The sequence below is a fragment of the Musa acuminata genome, chromosome BXJ3-4, assembly GCF_036884655.1.
Source record: "Musa acuminata AAA Group cultivar baxijiao chromosome BXJ3-4, Cavendish_Baxijiao_AAA, whole genome shotgun sequence".
In the NCBI taxonomy this organism is placed as follows: Eukaryota; Viridiplantae; Streptophyta; class Magnoliopsida; order Zingiberales; family Musaceae; genus Musa; species Musa acuminata.
In genome coordinates, this window is record NC_088352.1 from 44,638,820 (window position 1) to 44,662,436 (window position 23,617).

General features: G+C 45.1%; 3 protein-coding genes and 1 pseudogene across 16 annotated transcripts in view; 3 read left to right on the forward strand and 1 right to left on the reverse strand.

Annotated features, from left to right (window-relative positions):
• LOC135636449 (valine--tRNA ligase, mitochondrial 1-like) overlaps window positions 1–6,265 on the reverse strand; it is a 28,952-nt gene extending 22,687 nt beyond the window's left edge. Inside the window, exons 1-3 of the mRNA XM_065148139.1 lie at window positions 6,260–6,265; window positions 5,439–5,497; window positions 5,298–5,370 (exon numbers count right to left, since the gene is read on the reverse strand). Coding sequence (XP_065004211.1) covers window positions 5,298–5,370; window positions 5,439–5,497; window positions 6,260–6,265 — 138 coding nt within the window. The remainder of the gene's footprint in view (window positions 1–5,297; window positions 5,371–5,438; window positions 5,498–6,259) is intronic.
• A 5,005-nt stretch (window positions 6,266–11,270) lies between these two features.
• LOC135635150 (ethylene-responsive transcription factor ERF053-like) lies at window positions 11,271–13,597 on the forward strand (annotated as a pseudogene).
• Window positions 13,598–14,118: 521 nt separating this feature from the next.
• LOC135637164 (probable prolyl 4-hydroxylase 3) lies at window positions 14,119–18,813 on the forward strand. Of its 12 annotated transcripts, none has more exons than XM_065149651.1 (8): window positions 14,123–14,524; window positions 14,641–14,734; window positions 16,138–16,250; window positions 16,372–16,513; window positions 17,266–17,375; window positions 17,476–17,682; window positions 17,771–17,861; window positions 18,540–18,813. In XM_065149651.1, exons 1-6 carry the CDS (start codon window positions 14,331–14,333, stop codon window positions 17,501–17,503), a joined length of 681 nt encoding a protein of 226 aa, XP_065005723.1. In that variant the 5' UTR covers window positions 14,123–14,330; the 3' UTR covers window positions 17,504–17,682; window positions 17,771–17,861; window positions 18,540–18,813. The 12 variants fall into 12 exon arrangements, with proteins under 12 accessions (XP_065005727.1, XP_065005723.1, XP_065005728.1 ...); XM_065149656.1 differs by having other exon boundaries at window positions 14,125–14,524; window positions 16,372–16,465; XM_065149653.1 differs by having other exon boundaries at window positions 14,125–14,524; window positions 16,138–16,235.
• Window positions 18,814–19,618: 805 nt separating this feature from the next.
• LOC103983414 (beta-galactosidase 1) lies at window positions 19,619–23,605 on the forward strand. 3 transcript variants are annotated; one of them, XM_065145432.1, is made up of 16 exons: window positions 19,619–20,113; window positions 20,200–20,259; window positions 20,349–20,441; window positions 20,532–20,675; window positions 20,769–20,860; window positions 20,971–21,076; window positions 21,157–21,244; window positions 21,328–21,446; window positions 21,526–21,690; window positions 21,774–21,970; window positions 22,060–22,148; window positions 22,243–22,352; window positions 22,435–22,545; window positions 22,621–22,722; window positions 22,813–23,021; window positions 23,093–23,605. In XM_065145432.1, the coding sequence occupies exons 3-16, from the start codon at window positions 20,355–20,357 to the stop codon at window positions 23,481–23,483; spliced, it is 2,010 nt and encodes a 669-aa protein (XP_065001504.1). In that variant the 5' UTR covers window positions 19,619–20,113; window positions 20,200–20,259; window positions 20,349–20,354; the 3' UTR covers window positions 23,484–23,605. The 3 variants fall into 3 exon arrangements, with proteins under 3 accessions (XP_065001504.1, XP_065001503.1, XP_065001505.1); XM_065145431.1 differs by lacking the exons at window positions 19,619–20,113; window positions 20,200–20,259 and having other exon boundaries at window positions 20,271–20,441; XM_065145433.1 differs by lacking the exons at window positions 19,619–20,113; window positions 20,200–20,259; window positions 22,435–22,545 and having other exon boundaries at window positions 20,271–20,441.
• The last annotated feature ends 12 nt before the right edge of the window (window positions 23,606–23,617 follow it).

Consider the following 23,617-nt stretch of genomic DNA (forward strand, 5'->3'; position numbering starts at 1 on the left):
CCGTTCTGGCTGAGGTTCATGAAGGAGTCTGCGGGGAGCACATCGGCGGGCGGACCCTGGCACATAAAATACTTCGCCAAGGCTACTACTGGCCAACCATGTGCCGGGATGTGAGGGCCCACGTGCAGCGGTGTAGTTCGTGCCAAGAACACGCCTGCACACCCCGACAGCCCGCGGTCCCGCTAACCCCCATTGACTGTGCATGGCCATTCGCGCAATGGGTTTTGGACCTCCTCGGTCCTTTCCCCCCAGCCTCGGGACAGCGAAGATACATCGTCGTGGGAGTGGATTATTTCACAAAGTGGGTCGAGGTCGAACCACTGGCGACGATCACAGAACAACAAATAGAAAAGTTCGTATGGAAGAACCTGGTGACTCTGTTCGGCTTGCCCAAAACCATCATCACAGATAACGAGCCCCAGTTCGTCGGACGAAAGTTTTGGGAGTTCTGCGCGCACCACAGAATCCAGCTAAGGTTCAGCTCGGTGGATCACCCTCAGACGAACGGACTGGCATAGGTGACCAATCGGTCTATCCTAGACGGGCTTAAAAGAAGAGTGTCCGCGACCCGATCGGCTTGGACGGACGAACTCCCGAGCGTGCTATGGGCGTTGCGCACCACTTCGAAAACCGCAACTGGAGAATCCCCCTACAGCCTCACGTTCGGAACTGAAGCTGTCCTTCCGCTTGACGTAGCCATCGCCACCCTTCGGACAGGAAGTTATAACGAGGAAGTCTCAAACGAAGGACTTCGGATCGCCCTCGACCTGCTGGAGGAGCGGCGCGCCGACGCACACTTGAAAGCCCTCTCTTATAAGAGAGCGGTCGTGAGGGTCTACAACTGAAAGGTGCGACCCCGACCCATCAAACTAGGCGACCTAGTCCTACGGAGGACCGAGGTCAGCGATCCGACCCGAGCGCGCGGTAAGCTGGCTCCCAACTGGGAAGGACCTTACCGGGTGGCTGAGGTTGTCAGGGTTGGTACATTTCGACTCACAACAATGATAGGTCATTCTCTGCCAAGGACTTGGAACACACAAAATCTAAAAAAGTTCTTTCCATGAACAAAGACTTGGCCAGAACTCTACTAAGGCATCAGGAGACGCAGGCAACCAACTGAGAAGAAGAAAAAGACTATATCTATTCAAGAAGTGTGTTACAACGACAGATCAAAACAAAGCAAAAGTACAGAGGCCTTCATTTCTTAGGGGCATCCGGGCTGTCGTCGAAGGGAACCTCGGTTGGCATGTTGACGCCCAGATCCTCGGGGAACGAATCAAAGGGATCCTCTACGACCTCTGCGTCAGGATTGCGCGCCTTGAAACGAGCAAGGGCAATCCGATACCCGTACTCATACGAGACCCGCCCGGTCCGAACAAGGCCGAGCTGAAAGCCCGAGGAACCCTTGTAGCCCTCGATCAGCTTCTTATCCTTCTCCGGTCTTTGGCGGATCTCAGCATCAAGGGCCTCGGAGGCCCCCTGCGCCTCGGCGTGCGACTCTTCCAGGCGGCGTATCAGTTCAAGGGAGTCCGCCCTCGCCGAGCGAGCCTCGGCCATGGACGCCCTCAACTGCGTCTGGAGCTCCGTGTTCCACTCCTCAGACGCCTCCAGCCGCGTCTGAAAATCCGTGAGCCACTCCGCGGACGCCTGGAGCTCGGATCGAAGGCGCGTCACCTCCGCCTCCAAATCTGAGGCGCACTGCTCGGCCGCCGCGACCGCCTCGGGACCCGCTCCAGCCCGAGCCTCATCCGCCTGCCTCCGAAGCTCGACATTGTTGCTACTTAGGGCAGTAATAACGTGCCCCGCGTCACGAACGTAGTCCATCAGCGCCGCGGCATAGTGGTTGCCCTGTGAAAGAGCGAAGTCAAAACAAAGTCTGTCCAAAAGCGTACAAGCAGGAGGGCGAAACAAACACTTACCCACAACAGCGACTTAGCGGATTTGCTAAGCAAGACCTCGAAGGACAGGGTGTACAAATCCCGAGCTATGTCGGGATGAAGTCCTCCGCGGATAAAATCTGGCCGCGGAATCCCCGTCGGCCCAACCCAGCTGCCCCGGGTGAGACCATCCCACCGGCCCACCAACGGATCAGGAAGTTATAACGAGGAAGTCTCAAACGAAGGACTTCGGATCGCCCTCGACCTGCTGGAGGAGCGGCGCGCCGACACGCACTTGAAAGCCCTCTCTTATAAGAGAGCGGTTGTGAGGGTCTACAACTGAAAGGTGCGACCCCGACCCATCAAACTAGGCGACCTAGTCCTACGGAGGGTCGAGGTCAGCGATTCGACCCGAGCACGGTAAGCTGGCTCCCAACTGGGAAGGACCTTACTGGGTGGCCGAGGTTGTCGGGGTCGGTACATTTCGACTCACAACAATGATGGGTCATTCTCTGCCAAGGACTTGGAACACACAAAATCTAAAAAAGTTCTTTCCATGAACAAAGACTTGGCCAGAACTCTACTAAGGCATCAGGAGACGCAGGCAACCAATTGAGAAGAAGAAAAAGACTATATCTAATCAAGAAGCGCGTTACAACGACCGAGCAAAACAAAGCAAAAGTACAGAGGCCTTCATTTCTCGGGGGCATCCGGGCTGTCGTCGAAGGGAACCTCGGTTGGCATGTTGACGCCCAGATCCTCGAGGAACGAATCAAAGGGATCCTCTACGACCTCCGCGTCAGGATTGCGTGCCTTGAAACGAGCAAGGGCAATCCGATACCCGTATTCATACGAGACCCGCCCGGTCAGAACAAGGCCGAGCTGAAAGCCCGAGGAACCCTTGTAGCCCTCGATCAGCTTCTTATCCTTCTCCGGTCTTTGGAGGATCTCAGCATTAAGGGCCTCGGAGGCCCCCTGCGCCTCGGCGCGCGACTCTTTCAGGCGGCGGATCAGTTCAAGGGAGTCCGCCCTCGCCGAGCGAGCCTCGGCCACGGACGCCCTCAACTGCGTCTGGAGCTCCGTGTTCCGCTCCTCAGACGCCTCCAGCCGCGTCTGAAAATCCGCGAGCCGCTCTGCGGACGCTTGGAGCTCGGATCGAAGGTGCGTCACCTCCGCCTCCAAATCCGAGGTGCACTGCTCGGCCGCCGTGACTGCCTCAGGACCCGCTCCAGCCCGAGCCTCATCCGCCTGCCTCCGAAGCTTGGCCACCCGTGCACGGTTGAGCGATCAATCGCCGGCCAGACCAAAGTATCCCCTCAGCTACATGTCGCTCGAGGTCATCCCTCGGCTACATGTCGCCCGAGGTCATTCCTCGGCCGCATAATGCCCGAGGCCCACCAGCGTGGCCAGCCCGCCTGTGCTGTGCTTCTCGGTCGCCTGATCCTCGCAACCACGCATGTGCGGTCTGCCCACCTGCGTCGTGCTACTCGGCCGCATGACCCTCGTGACCACACCTGCGCGGTCTGCCCGTATGCGTCGTGCTTCTCGGCCGCGCAATGCCCGAGACACACCAGCACGGGCAACCCGCATGCGTCATGCTCCTTGGCCCCATGTTCCCGAGACACACCAGCACGGCCAGCCCGCCCGCGTCGTGTTCCTTGGCACCATGTTCCCGAGACATACCAGCGTGGCCGGCCCGCCTGCGTCGTGCTCCTCGGCCGCATAATGCCCGAGACACACCAGCATGGCCAACCCGTTTGCGTTGTGCTCCTCGGCCGCATAATGCCCGAGGCCACCAGCGCGGCCAACCCGCCTGCATCGTGTTCCTTGGCACCATGTTTCCGAGACATACCAGCGTGGCCGGCCTGCCTGCGTCGTGCTCCTCGGCCGCATAATGCCCGAGGCCACTAGCGTGGCCAACCCGTTTGCGTCGTGCTCCTCGGCCACGTAATGCCCGAGACACACCAGCATGGCCAACCCGCTTGCATCGTGCTCCTCGGCCGCATAACGCCCGAGGCCACCAGCGCGGCCAACCCGCCTGCGTCGTGCTCCTCGACCGCGTAATGCCCGAGATACACCAGCATGGCCAACCCGTTTGCATCACGCTCCTCGGCCGCATAATGCCCGAGGCTCCGCCCGCGCGAGACGAGTTCGACCTCATGCCACCTGAGACTACCACGGCACCAGGGGATGAAGCCATGCCTCGGACCCCCCCCCCCTGCGATAACCGACGCATAGCTCCTTCCGGGGGGGGAATATGATAGGGGTAATGATGGCGGCATGACGTGTCACGACGACGGCCCCACCTAGGCGCCACTCTGCCCAATGAGGAAGGCAATAACGCTGACTCGACACGCGCTGACGTCGTCCGCTATCAGGCGACGACTTCCAACCCTGCGCACTTGACCACGATAGGGGAGGACAACGACCGACCCTCGCCCATACCCTGCGGCAATCCGGTTCTCCACGCAACGTCAACAACAGTGTCAGACGCCATCAGAGGTACGATCCTGCCTCCCACAGGCGGGCACATCAGGTAACGCTAAACTACCCTATAAATACCCCCGAGTTCTAAACGAAAAGGGGGGAGCTTCACACCAAAAACCCTTCTCCATATCATCTGGCTTGATCGTCGGAGGGGTCGGGCCGAGCTTCCGACCCGACCTGTGTGCAGGAACGAAGGCGAGGTCGCCCCTTCCAGTCGCCGCGGCGAGGCCTCACCCCCCGCACTACATCCCATCCGGACCCCCCATGATCGGCCACCCCAACTGCTCCGAGGAACGTCGCGTCGGATCCCCTCGCATTCGGACCCCGAACCAAGCCGCGTCGGCCCCGAGGCCACGGCATACGGTTGTTCCCCGCAACAAGTAAGACAATATAAAAGTTAGGCAACACTGCTCGATGATCCATAATGCTGGACTTGTCATCATAACAAGGTCAATGTCAAAAAAAACATGAATCCTATAACATAAGTATATGTTATTGTTCAAGATTGCGAGAATATAATACTAAGTTTCAAGTTCATATGGCCTATCAATTCATTTTTTCCTGATTTTCTTATCTGTTATGTTACATCAAGGACTCAAATATGTGTAACAGATAGCCTCCAACAAGCTTTCTTCCCCTCCCCCTTCAATTGGTTTTCTCCTCCTAAAACTTTTATTTCCTCCTAATACTTTGTTACCCTCCTCCTACCCATTGACCCCTTCATATTATTCTCTAACAGTCTCACTCCATATTTATGTTTGTTGCTAAAGAATATTTTGTACATATATAGCGATATGGCAGTTCACTTTCTACTTCGTACATAAAAATGTCTTGTATTATTCCATCATTATATAAACTCAAAATTTTTAAATAAAAATAAAAAATCATTACCGCTACGAATAAAAAGTTTATGAGAATAAATTTATAACGAACCATTGCAAATTGTGTCTTCGAACTGCTTGAATCTGTCGTAAAAATGTCCGAAGCTTCCCAGCATGTGTACCATCTAAATAAGATAAAATATTATCAAAATTTACTGATTAGATATTTATTTAAGAAAAAAAATATACCCACAATTTCTCAACCGCACTTGGAGTATATTGCTCCGTCATTTGACCAGATGCCTTTTGTTCCTGTCAAGCAATAAGCAAAATCATTTTTAAATTGATCTTCCAATAGATAGGATTCTCTAAATCTTAAAAAACTTATAATTAAAATATAAATAAATTAAATTAATTTAAAAATGGTGAAGACATGATATCATCCTAGCATCCTACTTTCGAGGATTGAGGTTGGCCACTAAGCAACATGTAGCAAAATTAATTGATATCTTTAAAAAATATAAAGTAAACATTTGAATTCTTAGAAAAAATAGTATCATTTAAATCCTATAATTAGTTTTTAATATAAAAACTTGATGTAAATTATTTTTAAATGACTAAATATTAAGTCATTTGATTTGATCAAAACATAAAGAAATTTGGTCTTCCAATAATAAACAATTTAAAATAATTTTCTGTATATGTAACTTAACATATAAGTCAACTCTAACTCTAAGACAATCTACATATTGAGGATTTAAACCATTAATAATTGAATCATGTAAACCATTACAAGGATCCATGATATACTATCGAAATGGGAAAAGTTATCAAAAAAAAAAAAATAGCACAAGCTGAATAATTCATAAAAATATTATAAATCTTTTGTAAAATGAAAACCCAATACATTTGTACATTTGGGTCCAATTGAAGCTTCTCTTAAAATTTTGAGTTCAATTGGATCATTCCTATTATGCGATGCACTGTTTTTTGATTTTGGACAAAAACAATGCATATTTAATAATTCATAAAAATATTGAAGAGTTTCCTAAAAATGTAGAACAAGTAACATACGTCCATTTAGGTGCAATTGAAGCTTTTCCTAGTAACTTAAGGTTAATTGGACCAGTCCAGATGCACTGGTTTTATATTTTGGGCAAAACACATGAGGACATATTTTATTACGTCATAAGTTTTACAAGGGACACAATTTCTAAGCTCAAATGTCAAAATATATTTCTTGAATCGACGATATTTTTGTGAAATGAGAAAAGTTCTCCAAAAATAAAAAATTTCCACAGTTCACAAAGCTGAAAAAATCATAAATATTAAAAATTTTGAAAATATAGTAGCCCTAACATATGTCCATTTGGGTCAAACTGGCATCTTTCCCAAAATTTTGATGTCTATTGGACTAGTCCTACTATATGATGCACTGTTCTTCGACCAAAACACTACATTACAAATACATTTTCACATGAAAAAATATTTATCGGATGTTTTCGATACATAAATCTATGCAAATATTATTATGGCTTCAAAGTATCTGACATGACCTGAAGATGGCCTTCTCCAGACCTAATTTCCAACTTCAATGCAAAATCTTGAAGGGCCTACTGATCAAATAGTTTTACTGCTTGCATAAGCTTTCAAACACAGAACTAAATCATGAACAATATTTAATCTGTTTGCAGTGACAACTAAATCAGCAAGAGAAGACACTGCACCGTTTCAAGCAACACAAAATTGCAGCTGATAGTCAGCTCTGCTAGTTTACTCAAACAAAGCACTTATTTGGCCTTTCTTGATCTTGAAAAGCTATCTTTTCATTAAAGAAGCAATGGCCACTACAAGCATCAATTGATAGTGCTAACCACATCAAACTCGCCAATAAAGTTCTTTTCAAGGAGCTAGATCATCAAAAGATGCTTAAACAGCCATGAAAGAAAAAAAAAAAAAAAGTTAAACAGATCTATTTGGGGTCAGCAAGATCACTGCAGCCTACAAGAGCTGAGATCAGTGGGCATGAAGAAATTGTCACTGAAGACATATTTTTAGCAGTGGAAGGAGCTGGTTCAAGAATCATTTAGAACAGAGGGGGAGGTGGTGGTATCATTAGGTCAGCCACTGAAATGCTATTTTTCCAGAAAGGAAGAACTGCAAGTGGCTTTTAAACTATATAAAGTTTGAATGCCACTGTTTTGACAAAGTTAATGTTGATGATAAGGAATATGTGTGCCTTTCTAATGTCACAGTAAAATTCATTTAGTGGATTATACAGTGTTCTCAGTGGAGTTTATTGTAAGTGGGGGTAATGGAGCCCCAGGCACATTTGTTTTGTCTGCCACTACATCAATGTAATGATGGCCATAAACCTGAAGTCCTATTAGATTATGGCTTAGTGCAATTCTGCACACTGGTCATAAAAATCCTATGATCCTAAACATCCATACATAAAATTTGGTCCTCACATTTTCTATGATTACCACTATAGTATCTCTAAGAAGTTCCTCTTCTCCTCTTCTCCTCTTCTCTGATCGAACAGAGGATTTGCGTGGAGCTCCTCTTCTCCTCTTCTCCGATCGAACAGGACTTGCGTGGAAGATGAGCAGAGAAACCAAATCAATGAAACAGGGGAAGATGAGCAGAGAAACCAAATCAATGAAGCAGGGGAAGATGAGCAGAGAAACACGAGTGATGCAGCGGATTTAAGAAACAGGTGAGGTGCCGAGGTGCCGACGCAGCTATAGGTATACGCTACCGGAAAGGTGTTGTTCGCTGCAGAGTGATAGTGCCGAGGTGCCGACGCAGAGTGATAGTGCCGAGGTGAGGTGCCGAGGTGCCGACGCAGCAACAGGTGAGGTGCCGAGGTGCCGACGCAGAGTGATAGTGCCGAGGTGTCGAGGTGCCGACGCAGCAACAGGTGAGGTGCCGAGGTGCCGACGCAGAGTGATAGTGGGAGAAGAAAGGTGTGGGAGAAATGTGTTGTTCGCTGCAGAAGGGAGAGTAGAGCCTTTCAGGTATACGCCACCGGAGCAGCGCCGTTCGGCAGGGAAATTTAAAAACTGACAGCGAGTTCATCAGTTATTAAGAACTGACAGCGAGTGTTTCAAATATTAAGAACTGAGAGCGACCCTGCCTGCTCCAGCTGACGGATTTGAGACTTATTCCGATCTCCTTTATGAACCGCTCGTAGACTTTGAGTTCGAGCAAATGAACAAGCTGTATCTGTATAAGGTATAGAAGTTGGATCAGAGGCAGTGCGGTATCTTGGTGTTGGCGACGAAAAAGGTGATTGGACTGATTGCCTTGACCTTAGTAGTAGTTGATAATGCCCTTCTTCAGCGGTAAGTAGTGAATACGATTGATTTCCAGTTAACAGTGGAGAATTGCTTGTTCAAGTTCCAGGTAAGGAGTAATAAGCATATGAATAAGAAGCGGGAAGTTACGTTATTGTGGATGGAGTTAAACACTTTTCCTTTTTCGCCCTGCGTGACTCTCTGCCCAACACCGAGAAATCTAAAGTAAGTATTGGTACATAAGTATAAGAGTAAAGAACGTCTGAGGTCAAAGGTACTGTTTCCGCTTTCCCGAGTAGAGATAGGTTAGTGCTCTAGCTCCTTGTCGAATAGAGAAGAGAGGTTCATCAGTTATTACAAAACAGAGGTTCATCAGTTATTACAAAAGTACGGCGCCGTTCTTACGTATTTTATGGTCCATCTTGTTTATAAACTGCACTTACCCAAGAATATCAACCACTAAGGAACTATAGTTTAGAAATTTTGCCTCGTTTATCTTCCTTTTGTGAATATTTAAACTCTCCGGTGCTCATATCTTTATCAGGCCACTTCCAAGATCATCTTCAAAGGTATTCTTAACTTTCTTTTGTGATGAATCAGTACAGATCGAGCCCGAGATCAGTCGCTCGATGGCTTAAAGAAACCATGTTCTCCTCTTCTCTGCTTGAAGGAGCTCCTCTTCTCTTCTTCTCCGATTGATGCGTCCTTCAGGAGTACGAGGCACCATTCTCTTGTACGAGTTATGTACTTTAATTCATCGATGATGGATAGGTGTAAAACTTTACAATCTTAATTATTTTGGAACAGTTATTATACCTGGGTTGATCGGTGGAAGGGCATAGTAGGATCTCCCTAATTGATATTTAGTTAAGTGAAGCATAAGACATCACGATCATGTGTATCACTATCAAAAACTTATCTTTTTAATGTTTATACTCCTCATAAACTCAATTAGGACTAATTAATGTAGTGTTAGATGTCAAGTGTTTTATGCCTAGCATAATCACCATAAAAATACTAATCCATCCATAGTGGTGCTGATAGACCCATATCCAATCATTTTATCGGTTGACCACGGTACTTAACTAAGACAAAGATACCACTCCCACCATCCTTCCTTTATGGTTGACCCTATATTAATAAACCTAATGATTGATAACACCAAGCTAAAGATAGTCATCCATCACGCTAATCCTAGGTATTAACTTAATATATTCCACTAAAAACTTTAGTGGCCAACCCTAATCACCATTGATGGTGTACATTGCACTTATTCCTTAAGTTCCGTCTTGATAAGGTTGACACTTGCTCCCCTCTTATACTATGACAATCGACCACACCCCAAGAACTGGTATATATAATGGTAGATCACCTAAAATAAGATACGAGATATACAAAACAAATTACTAGTACTTCCTGAAGGTGAGGAGCACAAGAAGAAAGAGAGATGGATGGTGGTGTATGGCAGTATGTCAACCATCAAGTAATAGATTAAGCTTGAAGAAGTACTTGGTAGTGAGTAGGGAAGAGACACGTGTCCAACAGCAATAATGGAAAGGAAGCTGATATTTATGTGATTTGGTAGTATAATATTTTTATCATTGTCATTATTGTTATCGTTATTATAGTAAGATGGTAGGTGTAGGTATGATGACGGCGGCCGGCGGACCACCGACTTTACGACGGCCGTATGTGGTTGACTTGTTCTGCTGGCTGCCGAAAGAGAAGGGGATGATATGGACTGGGTTGACGCGACGAGTTTGTCTGCATGCTGCCGAGAGATGGAGACCCTGAAAGAACTTTAATACATTTCTTGGGCAGTGACTGCAGCAGGAGAATGGAGGGGATGATAATGTACATATAACACGCGGGATTTGTTATGGTTGAAAATAATTAAAATATTTTTAGATTTTCTTTCTATTTCTACACTAAAAAGAAAATATATTTATATGTGATGCGGACTGCACCTGCTTAAGCCGCAACCTTGGGGACAGTACGGCTCGGTTCAAGGGTCCGGATGTCGGGGATCGATGGCAGCGCTTCTTAGCATCTTTTGGAGAAGCGTTCGCGGGAGTCCAATTGTGACGTTGTCTGGAGAAATGGCTAGCCTCAGCGTCGAGGTGGAGTGATCGTCGTGTACCTGCAAAAAGGTCGGACCGTATCTTCCGTCCGACCCCTCCGACGATCTAATTAGTGGATGTTGTGAAGGGGATTTTCGTCCGAGGAACTGGTACTCTTCACCCCTTTCTCTTCCTGGCCCTTTAGGGCTCTGGACTCTTTATAGTTTGGGCCTGATACTATATGATGTTCCTTCCTGTCAGAGCAGGGTCGTGCCTCTGACTGGATGTGACATCGCAATTAGGGTCGCGTGGCGGACCATCCTGTCGCAGGGTATGGGCGGCCTCGATCGTCGCCTTCTACATTTGGGTGAGCGTGCAGGATATGGGCGACGGGACGGTTGACTGAGAGCGGGTGACGTTGGCGACGTCGGGTCGGCGTTAATGTCCGCTCACTCGGGCAGGGTGTGGGCCACGCACGGGTGGCGTCGTGTCACGTCGTGTTGCCATCGAGGGAAGTCACTTTGGTTGACCGGCCACAGGATGGCTGGCGTCACCGTCCGTGTCCTCGTTGGCTCTGTAGTGACTCCCCTATCAATATGCTCACACAAATGGTTGTGCGCAATTGCTTCCATTGTGATTTGGAAGTTGAATCACTGTGGGAACAAATTTGCTGTTTGTGGGCGCTTAAAAAATGTTTTTGTTTTCTTGTTGGTGGGAGGATAAATGCCAAAGTGGGAGGGAACCGCGGGGAATGGCCAACAGCAGCGAGACTTTGAGATGGGTGCTGAAGGTCAGATCGGCGTAAATGGGGAAGGCGGGGGAGGCAAATCTTTACAAAGCACGTGCGCGGGGGGCGGCCCTCGAGAGTCGTGCGGACGGCCAGATCGGCGTGCGTTGGATCTCAAAGTCCACGCTTGCGGTCTCGTCTCATTGCGGGCCCCGCCTGAGAGGCCAATCTAAAAAGAATTTGCGCGGCGAGCCCCACTCCACCGACCGTGTCCGGGAGTCCAAATATCTGCCACGCCCTCTTTTTCCCTCCCTCTTAAGGCGCCGCTGCTGCACCACCCCGGAGAGTCACGAGCCACAGCATACAACACGACCACGGCAACTCTCTCTCTCTCCCCCTCCGCCTACTTCCTGCAAGCCACCCACATCCCCCGCGGTTCCCGGCCGTCAGCTCTCCATCCCTCTTCTTTGACCGGGGATTTGGACTTTCTTCCGTTGGAACAATCTCCTGGGAGCGGGCGGCTGGCTGTGCATGGAGGGGTCGGAGAAGAACGGTGGGAGTCGCGGGAGAAGAGAGATGGGGAAACTGCAGCTCGTGGTGCCCGAGGGCACGCGGCGAATTCCACCGCCGCCAGGGAGCTGGGAGGCGACTAGGCCGCTCAAGAAGATTAGAAGCCCGGACCGGCACCGCTCTCCCTCATCCTCTTCCATCTCGTACTCCTTCGACGCGCTCGCTCCGGCCTGTTCGCCCCGGCCTTTTACATCTTCGAGGCTGTTCTTTCCTTTCGCTCGCGAGGGTCCTCAGCCCGTTCTGTACGCGCCACTCACCCTGCCCCTACCCAGTTCAAATCAGTTTCACCAGCAACAGCAGCAGCAGATGATATCTTTTGCGCACAGTCATCCGTATCAAATTGGAGCTTATCCAACTTCTCCGTTGTTTATGACGGAGGGAGCGGCCCCGGTGGCGATGTCTCGGCAGCAGCAGCAGGTGTATCAGGAACAGCTACTGAAGTACTGGAGCGAGTCGCTAAACCTCAGCCCGCGAGGCTATTTTTCTGGGCAGGAGAGGAGGTGAATGCCGGCTTCGGTGTATGCCGGATTCTTTCGGCCTCCGATGCTGCCCTCTGTCTCGGCCCGACGAAGATGTACCGCGGCGTACGGCAGCGGCACTGGGGGAAGTGGGTGGTGGAGATCCGCCTTCCGAAGAACCGTACCCGCCTCTGGCTCGGCACCTTCGACACCGCGGAGGACGCCGCCCTCGCGTATGACCGCGAGGCATTCAAGCTCAGGGTCGAGAACGCGCGGCTCAACTTCCCCAACCTCTTCCTCTGCAAAGGCGGCGGCGGCGGTAGTAGCAGAGGTGAGGCTTCATGTTCTTCCCTCTCGTCCTTTGCTCTTGCCACTCCGCAAGAATCCAAGCAACACCAATAGCAGGACGAGCCCAGGCAATCAAACACTCCATCTGCCGTAGCTGAGACTATAACCGGTGGCACAACCAGCTTGCGGACACCCCATCGGTACTGTACAAACCCATCGGAAGCAAGCCCGGAACAACGGAATCCACGCTGCAGCCGTCGGAGATGGTATGGGACGACGCCGATGCAGCATGGTTCAGCACCTGGGGTCCTGGGAGCTCCATGTGGGACGACATCGACGGAGCTAACAGCCTGCTGTTCCAATTCCCCCTCATCAGCATCGCCGAGTCCGACATGGACTGCTCTAGTTGTACACCAGCATGTCAGGATACTGCCACCACCCCTGCTTCTTCTTCCAATCCTTGCTCTCCCTTCTTGTTTATGTGGAAGGAGTGATCACACACACTCGTATCACTATTCATTATTTTAGGAGCTTAGAGAAATCACTCGCTCGCAGGACAATTGATTTGGGTAGGAACAGTTCACTGGTTGCAGATTTTATGGGGCAACCCGTGAACATACAAATCTGATCTGCATGCCAAGGGATATGATTTAGAGCATAAACATTCCTCAGTGCTCTTTCATACATCCTTCTGCTGCTGCACTTCAGATGCCAATGGATCCCTGTTTTGGCTGCTTTTTTTCCAAGCCACAACAGTAGCATGGCACCTTCTGCTTTCTCCACACTCTTAGTTGATCCTTGCACTGCTTATAGATCTTATCACACTCATGTCGCTTGGAGTCGTCGTATGCATGTAAAAGAAGTCATTGTAGTGGGTGATGAGGAAGGAGAAACGGAGACGATTTGGAGTTCGCCGTTCCTTCCTTTACAGGGGTCGGAATCTACAACCTATGCTTTGTTGTTCTTCAAAGTCAAACATTCAGCTTACGTGGCCTCCTTTTGTGTTGATCAGCGACAGTGGGGCGTTCTGTTTTCTTGCCACCTCCTTTTCATGGATTGATTAGAGTGAAGGATACGGAGCTTTGAAGACGACAACATGTTCTTCATGACTCCATAAAATATTAGAAAATTACGAAAAAATCCGCCCCCTTGTGAAGCAGAAACCCACCGATAAATATTTTAAGAATGATATATATTTTAGTTGGATTATTAGACAACTTAAAAGTTGAAATACAATATTTAAACTCACAGTCTCTCTTGATGTCTTAATTAATATTTTGATTGGGTTATGATAATTGGATTACTTGGAGGTTTTCATACAATAATGAGATGATGAACACGTGTCGGTGAAACATTGGTCAGTAAGACGAGTCTGAATGATGATGAGATGTTGAACTCTACATTTCATATGTTAGAATTAATTTTAAATTTTTAGAAAATAAATACTAATATATAAATAATCTGGGATGAAGAGATGAGGACTTCAAACGACTCTAGACAAATAAGACGCGATTTATGGCGCGAGAAATGCTTAGGTACGACGAAACTGGTTAGTGAAAGTGGTCCAAAAAATGGCGTTATGTCAAATCCCGATCTCGACGAGAAATTTCACGAAGGAACACGAACGCGGACTTCCAATAACACCAAGCCACCGTCGAAGAAGTCTCTCTCTTCCCCCAACCCCCATCAACTCGGCACTCTGCTCTTCCAAGATCACCGCGGTCTCCCAAGGCGGCGGCAACCATGGCGAGGGGCGCGCGGTACTCCCGGACGCTCCTCGGCCGGAGATCCTCCTCGTTCACTCTGATCCTGGCGGCCCTCCTGACCGCGTCGGTCGTCCTGCCGATGCTCCTCGGCTTCGGAGTCTTCTCGCTCCCCGTCGGTTCCGACGACCGCGCTAAGCCTGACCTCCGCCCCCTTCGATCCGTCCACGAAGCGTACGTTGAGCTTTTGCCCTTGGTTGTAATTGCGTGAGGAGATCGATCGGACCTGTTGGCGTTTCGCCTCGGATCTGCGGGCTTCTTTTGCTCTTGGGCGTTGATTGTGTTTTCAGATTTTGCAGGAAGGATGATATGGGGCAGATAGGGGATCAGTGGACGGAGGTGCTCTCGTGGGAGCCTAGGGCGTTTATATACCACAAATTTCTGGTTGGTTTCCTTCATGTTCTGCTTTCCTCCTTTTATTACTGTTCCCTGGTTCTTCTGTTACATTTGTTGGAACGCGTGACAGAATCCGTTTGTTGAAAGGTGCAATATATATGCTGCTTCTGAATCTAATTAGTAATGAGGTCTGTTCTAAGACTGGGAAGAAACCGGAATAGCAGTAATTGCTTGTATTCTGCTTGATTTCTCAACTTTGATGCTGAAAGATTAGCTTCATTTATGGATCCGTCAAATGGTGGAATTTCCACCATTTGTTTCCTCTCTGCAGAGAGATTCTCCTAATCCATCCGTGAGTTTGCACAAATGAGTTACAATTGTTCCGGTCATGACTTATGGAATTCTTTGTCCCAATGAAAGGCTGTTGAGAGAATTAGGCTACTTATCTGCCGACCTTTGAATCTATTGACGAAGTGGCATCTTTGTCACATATCTCAATGCTTGTGAGTTCTTTGATATCATGGTCAGATTGAATGCCTCCAAATCCTTTGATAATTGTGGTCAACTGGTTGTGCATTGGCTTTATCTTTATTCTCAGTTCCAAAACCAATTTATCATCACCTTTACAAGAAATCTGCTGCTAAAAGTTTATTTGCTGATACAGTGCACTTACCCAAGAATATCAACCACTAAGGAACTATAGTTTAGAAAATTTGCCTCATTTATCTTCCCTTTGTGAATATTTAAGCTCTCCAGTGCTCATATCTTTATTAGGCCACTTCCAAGATCATCTTCAAAGGTATTCTTGACTTTCTTTTGTGATGAATCAGTACAGATTGACCTTCTATATGTGTCCTCATAATCATTATCATACTGACATACATCAATATCATTGGTTTTCCACATCATCAAGTTTCTTATGTTGTTGCTGACTTAAGCTATAAACTCTTGATTTTACCATCTTATGCTCTGTTGGTTCTTTGTTAAAGAAAAACTTTTTCTGCTTGGAGATTCATATAGGGAATTTTACTTTGTTTTATTTTTGACATGTTTTTGGAACAAATTTGTCCTTCATTTTTTTTTTTCATGCATAGACCTCTGTCTGTGATGCGGACCTATGCATCAAGCGTAGCATTGCATCTGGCTTGTGAGACACCTCTGATCATTATTCATCCTTGGGCCAGTCTTGCTGCAAGTTTTGCTTGATTTACATAAACAAAGTTCCCATACATGGCATACTTAGCTTTGTTACACTTATGGTGACAAGGAAAGGCCAGATAAAAGAGAGCAATTAATTTCAAAGATCGTTTTATGCTGTTATCTTTGCAGTGGTGACTCAAGTTTTCTTTTGTAAGTTGCCTAGTTAGGCTATACATGTTATACCTTTAGCAAGGTTCATTAATGATATTCTATTGGAACTAATGGATGGTTTTGTATACAAATTATATTAGTCCAAGAAAGAGTGTGACTATCTGATTGAGTTAGCGAAGCCTCACATGGAGAAATCAACAGTTGTTGATAGTGCCACTGGTTGGAGTAAAGACAGCAGGTTTGCATTTCACAGGTTATCTTTTTATCAGACATTGCTCCCTAGTTAAGTTAAATGTTTTCAGTAATTGTGTGTGTGTGTGTGTGTGTGTGTATATATATATATATATATATATATATTTTTTTTTTTTTTCCAGGGTGAGGACGAGTTCGAGCATGTTTCTTAGAAGAGGAAAAGACAAAATTATCTGTGCAATTGAGAAAAGGATAGCAGATTATACCTTTATACCTGTAGGTAGTATTCAGCATATTATACAAACTGAAGAACTTCATCACTGGGTACTATAAAATCAGTTCTCCTACTTAATGCACTATATTTTGGTCTTCTTGTGAGTTTTTATAGCCAATGATTGTACAGTTTTTACTACTTTGTTTTGGAGCATTTGCAAAGTACTTCTAACATGTATGTCTTTGTTTGAAAGTGATTTAAATCATTTGGCTCATATCATCCATAACTGACATATTTGAGTCTTGGTCTGCTTTGTTGTGAAGTATTACTTTTTTAAAAATATGTTATTTTGACTACTGGTATATGTAATATTGTTGCATGTGGAAGTTGCACTGAGTATTTCAACGGGATACCATGTGCAGCTGAAATGCTTGTTCACACTGATCATTATATACTGAAATGTCATTATCACAAAGTCTGATTGCGTAGTACTTGATTATAAACATCAGCATCATGATTTCTTTGATAATATTTCATATTCGGTCATCTTTTTCTTTTTAGAATGTCATAATATTTATTCACTGTGGAATAATAATAAATTGAAAAAGTATATAATTGTTTGACTTTTACACTATTAATGGTGGTATATATCAGCGCTTTAGTAAAATTGCAGTTCATCAAAGTGATAAAACCACTACTCTCTTGGCCAAAATAACTTATGCATCTCTATTCTAGTATCAGTTTCTCAAGGGTGCTTTTTTTTTCTTCAGATGCCTTTCTTTTTCTTTTTTTTCCTTTCTTTTTTTATCTCTCACCTAAAATTTGGTTTTATATTTTTACGGAACACGGTGAGGGTCTTCAGGTTCTCCATTATGAAGTTGGTCAGAAATACGATCCGCACTATGATTCTTTCCATGATGAATTCAATACCAAGAATGGGGGTCAACGTATTGCTACCCTTCTCATGTATCTGTAAGAATCATCCTCTCATTATACTTGGAAACTGATAACATTGTCAGTAAGCTAGTGCAGTTCTCATGCAACTTCTAACACATTTTCTTCCATTTGCAAGTATATCTGTTGCTCAGTTCTCATGTTGAGGAAGGTGGTGAAACTGTGTTTCCCTTCTGAGAAGGTAAATAGCAGTTCTTTACCATGGTATAATGAGCTATCAGACTGTGCAAAGCAGTTTCTTTCTGTTAAAACCAAAAGATGGGAGATGCATTACTCTTCTGGAGCATGAGGCCAGATGCCACTCCAGATCCATCTAGTTTGCACGGTTAGTTGAATGGTGTTTGGCCACCTGAGTGAAGTTTCAATTTCCAGATGTATTTGAAACGTTCAGAATGTTATTGCACTCATTGCAGGTGGATGTCCTGTTATTAAAGGAAATAAGTGGTCTTCTACAAAGTGGATGCGCATGCATGAGTACAGGGCTTAGCTACCAAACTAAACAAGGTACTGTGTTCGATCCTTCCTGTGTCTTGATACCTACACTAGAAAGAAAGTTGAGCTTTGATAATATATATATATATATATATATATATATATATTACATGACTTGCAACATTCCGATCTTTTGTTGTTGCAACCTATCATAAGCCTTCTGTGGAGCTAACTTTGTGGTCCTCAAGTCCTCGTATCCTGTGACCACCTCGATGAATCACAATGCCACCAATTACATATGAGTATTTTGATAGACAAGTTAACACTTTCAACTAATCATTGGATGTACGACTGCCCCGACCCATCCATGTGAAATCTTCATTTCCTGGGTCTTATTTATGTTTGATTGGTTTATGGGACGATGGTATGTAGAAACCGAGATGCTAGCAGGCAAGTTGACCTTTCAAGTTAATGATTTTTATTTATAGCACGTAGATGTAAATTCATTCTATAGTTTGTGACTAATTGGTTTTCACAAGCATTGCTGATGAAATGCATAGATAAACATGGGTTGCTTTTTATAAAGTTCTGTAATCCTTTCTTCTTTCATGTAACCAAAGAAAAAAAAAAAAATCAAGAAGTTGCATATTGTAGTACTAACATCAATGCTTTTTCCCATTTGTATACTAACATTTGAATACTAATAATCTTGCAACCTTTCGTCTGTTTTACCCTCCTTACCTATCACAGAATTTTCCTGTCATCATGATTCATGATGAGATACGAAGCAGACCTAGAGATGGCAACCTGAGATACGAAGCAGCAGACCTATCGTCAGTCTTGATGATAGTAGCAGTGATGCTCGGGATGGTTAGAGAAAAAGAGGATGATATGAGGCATATAAAGTAACCTTATAAATTCTTGATTCCGGTGGTTGGGGATGTAAATGTATGACAAAGCAACTTTAGTCTCCTTTTTTTCAAACTCACAAGAATATAAATGTTCACCAAATGGGTTATGGTTATTTGGAGAACATAGTGGAAACCATTAATATGGAGTTGGTAAACAACTAAATATAGACCATCACAAGTAGACACAATCAGAACATGAATTCCATCAAATATGATTTTATGACATCCACCATCAGAATTTTCAATACTTTCCTAATTTATGGCTCACTTAGTCACCCGATTTCGTATTTTACAAATGAAAGGACATGGCAATCAATCATAACAAGGGAATTAGTTCCAACGATAAATTATTTTCAACATGTAACATAAACATGCAGCTATGGGATGAAGCAAGAAGAACATTCAAAGAATATTTACAGAACACAAAAACATAGTAACGACATATATTGTTCAACCATAGCCGGATGACGTTGTTAACCATATTGATGTGCTTGGACATGACCATTGTGCTGCTATCAGAAACCAGGTTTCAGAAAAAAACTTATCCTTGCTAGTTTCTAAAACTATCCTCAGAGGAACAGATTTTACATAAGATGATTCAGGAAGAGCTGCCAAAGAACTAGCTGTTGAAATCCTCATGAGATGGACCCAATCATTCTCCTTTAGATCCCTTTCTAGGTAACTATTCATACTGATCACTAGTTTGTTAATGACATCAAGGTGAGATTGAGCGATACTGTTGTCAGATTCTTTGTATGTATATATATATATATATATATATATATACATACATATATAAATACATATATATATATACATACATATATAAATACATACATATATATATATATATATATATATATATATAGCAAGCCACAACATAGACGCAAATTGCTTGACATGTCCTTCGACCCCAAACTTAAACCAAATTAGGACCCTATAAGTTGCAATAAGATCATAATTGTCCAACATCAGCATTACTGCGGGGAAAAAGAACTTAGATTTCATGCTCAATGAAACAAGAATATAGCAATTCAAAGAAATCTACCGACAGAGTTCCAATTTTACCAGCCAGCACCAGGATCAACCTGCCGTTAACCCACCGATGGAAGACACGTTTACTAACGGCAGACTAATGTGCGTTGAGATTCGTGTGCCAGATGTACATACATTTCCCTCGATCACACCTCTTCATCACGCATGAATGGATGATGGTTTGGAGGGATCATCACCGGTTCCGATACATGTATGAAGTGTGGAGTATAATACTTGATCCTTCTTTTCGTTTCTTCTTCTTTAGTACTACTTTGGAGGCAACTACGATCTCATTAGGTTTCTCAAAGAAGTTCATAATGCTGGACTGTATGCCATCCTTCGGATCGGTCCATACGTTTGTGCCGAGTGGAATTATGGGTATGTAACAAGAATTAAAGTCATAAAACATTGATCATTATATTGATTTTTATTTACCGTTTTAATTTTACTTTTGTGTTTTCAAGAGGACTTGGTTGAGACAAATCCCAGACATAGAACTGAGGACAGATAACCAACCGTGGAAGGTCAGAGTTTTTTATTTGAATTATGTGTCTTTAGACTCACCTACTTTGTGAATAAGCTCATCTGTCTAAAATCACTCTCGACAATGAAGGATGAGATGCAAAATTTTACTACCTTAATAGTAGACATGGTTAAGCAAGCAGGACTCTTTGCAACGCAAGGAGGACCCATCATCTTAGCTCAGGTACATGAAAATCTTCTGTGCTCAGATTGCACTTGAGAAGTTGAGATAGTTTTTTCTTCCATCTCTAATTAATATTTTTGATCCTAATAGATCGAAAATGAATTTGGCAACGTCGAGACCAGCTACGGCGATGCCGGGCCGCGATACGTCAATTTGTGCTCGCAAATGGCAGATTCTCTAAGCATCGATGTGCCATGGATCATGTGCCAACAAGCTGATGCTCCCCAGCCGATGGTAGCAAATTCATCGAAACCTAGTTTGATGATGTTGTTCATGTTTCTTGTCTCTTGATGAGAAGAAACTTTGATTCTGATGCATCGAACTTAGATCAATACTTGCAACGGGTTTTCCGGCTGTGATGCTTTTACACCCAACGACGAGAACAGTCCGAAGATATTGACAGAGAATTGGACTGGCTGGTGTGTTTTGATCCTTCATTTTTCTGTTGTTGATGAGCATAGAGTGATCATCTTTCACTTGTTTGGTTTTCGCTCTTCTGCTCGATGATATGCCGCAATGATGATTGCAGGTTCAAGAACTGGGGCTCTCCGGATCCACACAGGCCTGCCGAAGAACTGGCATTTCAAGTAGCTCGCTTTTTCCAAACCAAAGGGACACTGCAAAACTACTATATGGTTGGTTAGATTTCCCTGCATCGCATATATTGTTATGTTCGAGACCAAGATCCAATGGATGATTAATTGCTCATTCTTAGTATCATGGAGGAACCAACTTTGGCAGAACCTCAGGTGGCCCTTACATTGTCACAAGCTACGATTATGATGCTCCACTTGATGAATACGGTATGTCTGCGTACCCCTCTGATCATTGAGTTTATAGATCCCGGGAAAACATGGAAATGCTCTGATCATGAATGTATCTTTAGGTTACACAAGGCAACCAAAGTGGGGGCATTTGAAGGAGTTGCATGCATCCATTAAGCTAATGGAGAAGGCCCTCACCTATGGAGAAGTCGAAGAAGTTAATCTTGACAATGAATTGACGGTATCGATGATTTCGGATATGAATTTATCTTTTGATCTAAGGGTGGGAGCATGATGTGATGATGCTGTGGTCATTGCAGATCACCAAATACTCTGGTGACGGAGTCAATCCTGCTTGTTTCTTGAGTAATCAGAACAGCAAATTAAATGCCACCATAGACTATGAGGGAAGTACATATTTCCTGCCTGCTTGGTCTGTCAGCATTCTTCCTGACTGCAAGAGCGAAGTATATAACACTGCCAAGGTAATTACTGCCACTTCTACACAACCTTTTGCCTGCTTTCTGCTGATCCATTTAACTTCCTGTTTTACCTGTTCTTCTTATAGGTAAAGACTCAGACTTCTCTCATGGTGAAGAAGCGAAACACTGCCATGGAAGCATCTGAAGTCTTGTATTGGTCTTGGAGACCAGAGAGACTGGGAATCTCTGCAAAAGGTTTTGGCAGTACATTCACCGTTAACAATCTCTTAGAGCAGAAAAGCGTCACTCTTGATGAAAGTGACTACTTATGGTACACAACCAGGCAAGTATTTTCTTGAAATATTAATCAAAGCACGCATACAATTTAGTAAGACAGACCGTTAACCGTTGATTGTAACGAACAACGTCCAGTGTGGATGTGGGCGAGAAGGAAGAATTTACTCTCAGTGTCAACACCACCGGCCACATCCTCCATGCCTTTGTTAATGACAGGCTAGTAGGTAGTATCGATAGCATAGCTAGGTTTTCAGACATTCTTCTCTACTTTGAACAGAAGTATTTTTAGTAACACTTCGAGGTTGGATCAATGAATAGGTTCTCAATATGGCCTGGCTGGACAGCTTAACTTCACTTTCGAGCGAAAAGTATGGTTTAATCCTGGCCGAAATGTAATATCATTGCTAAGTGCAACTGTTGGCCTTCAGGTTTGCTCTAATTCGCATCTCCAGAAGTTAGATTACATCCGCTGTAAAGACTGTAGCTGATGATTGTTATCATGTTAAACAGAACTATGGTGCCTATTATGATCTGGCGCCAACAGGAATTGTTGGTAGACCTGTAAAATTGATTGGAGAAAATTCCACTTTGGATTTGTCCAATTTTCCTTGGTCTTACAAGGTAGGCATACATCATAACACACTCCTCCATTCTTATGCAAGTCTCGCATCGACTAATTATGAGCATTACAATCAGATTGGACTGGATGGTGAGGTGAGACGGATCCACCTTGATCGACGTGCAGTGAAGTGGCATTCGGGCATGTTTCCAACAAATAGACCATTCACTTGGTATAAGGTGCTGTCTTTACCTTTTGCATATGTGATATATCTAACTGTTATCAGAGATGATAGGGAAGTGACATTTCTTTTGTATGGACGGTTGAAGGCGACCTTCCAAGCTCCATTAGGCTCGGAGGCAGTGGTGGTTGACTTGCTCGGCATGGGCAAAGGAACAGCATGGGTGAACGGCAATAGCATCGGCAGGTTCTGGCCGAACTACACTGCCTCAGCCGATGGTTGCCATGAATGCGATTACAGAGGCACATTTAGCTCCAATAAGTGCCAAACTGGATGCGGCGAGCCGTCCCAGCGATGGTAATACCAAACTACATGCAGTTGAAGCGGCTTGTTCCACGATTCTGTTCTCTAAGACGCTACCTTTGCAGGTATCACGTCCCGCGATCCTTCCTGAAGCTCGGCGAGCCGAACACCCTAATGCTATTCGAGGAGGCCGGCGGCAATCCGCTGCAGGTGAACTTCCAGACTGTCACTGTCGGTGCGGCATGCGCCTCCGCTAGTGAGGGAGACACCCTGAGCTTGTCGTGCCTTAGAGGGCGTACGATCTCGAGAGTTGACTTTGCTAGCTTCGAAGAGCCGGAAGGAACATGCGGAGCATTCGAGGGTGGCAGAGGATGCAGTTCCGACGAGGCATTTGCTGTCATCAAGGACTCATGTCTCGGAACGGAATCGTGCTCGATCGAGATCACTGAGGAGTTTGGCAAATCTTGTGGCACTCTGCCCTCTCCCAGGAAGCTGGTAGTTCAAGTGACCTGTTGACCAGAAGCCAATAAATGTTCCTAGACATGAGATCTGTAGGCTCCGTGATGACGTACAACAGTATGTTTATGTTCTTTTTTTTTCTGCCAGCGGTTGTTAATCTAAATCAATTATTAATTAGATGTTTCAAAATC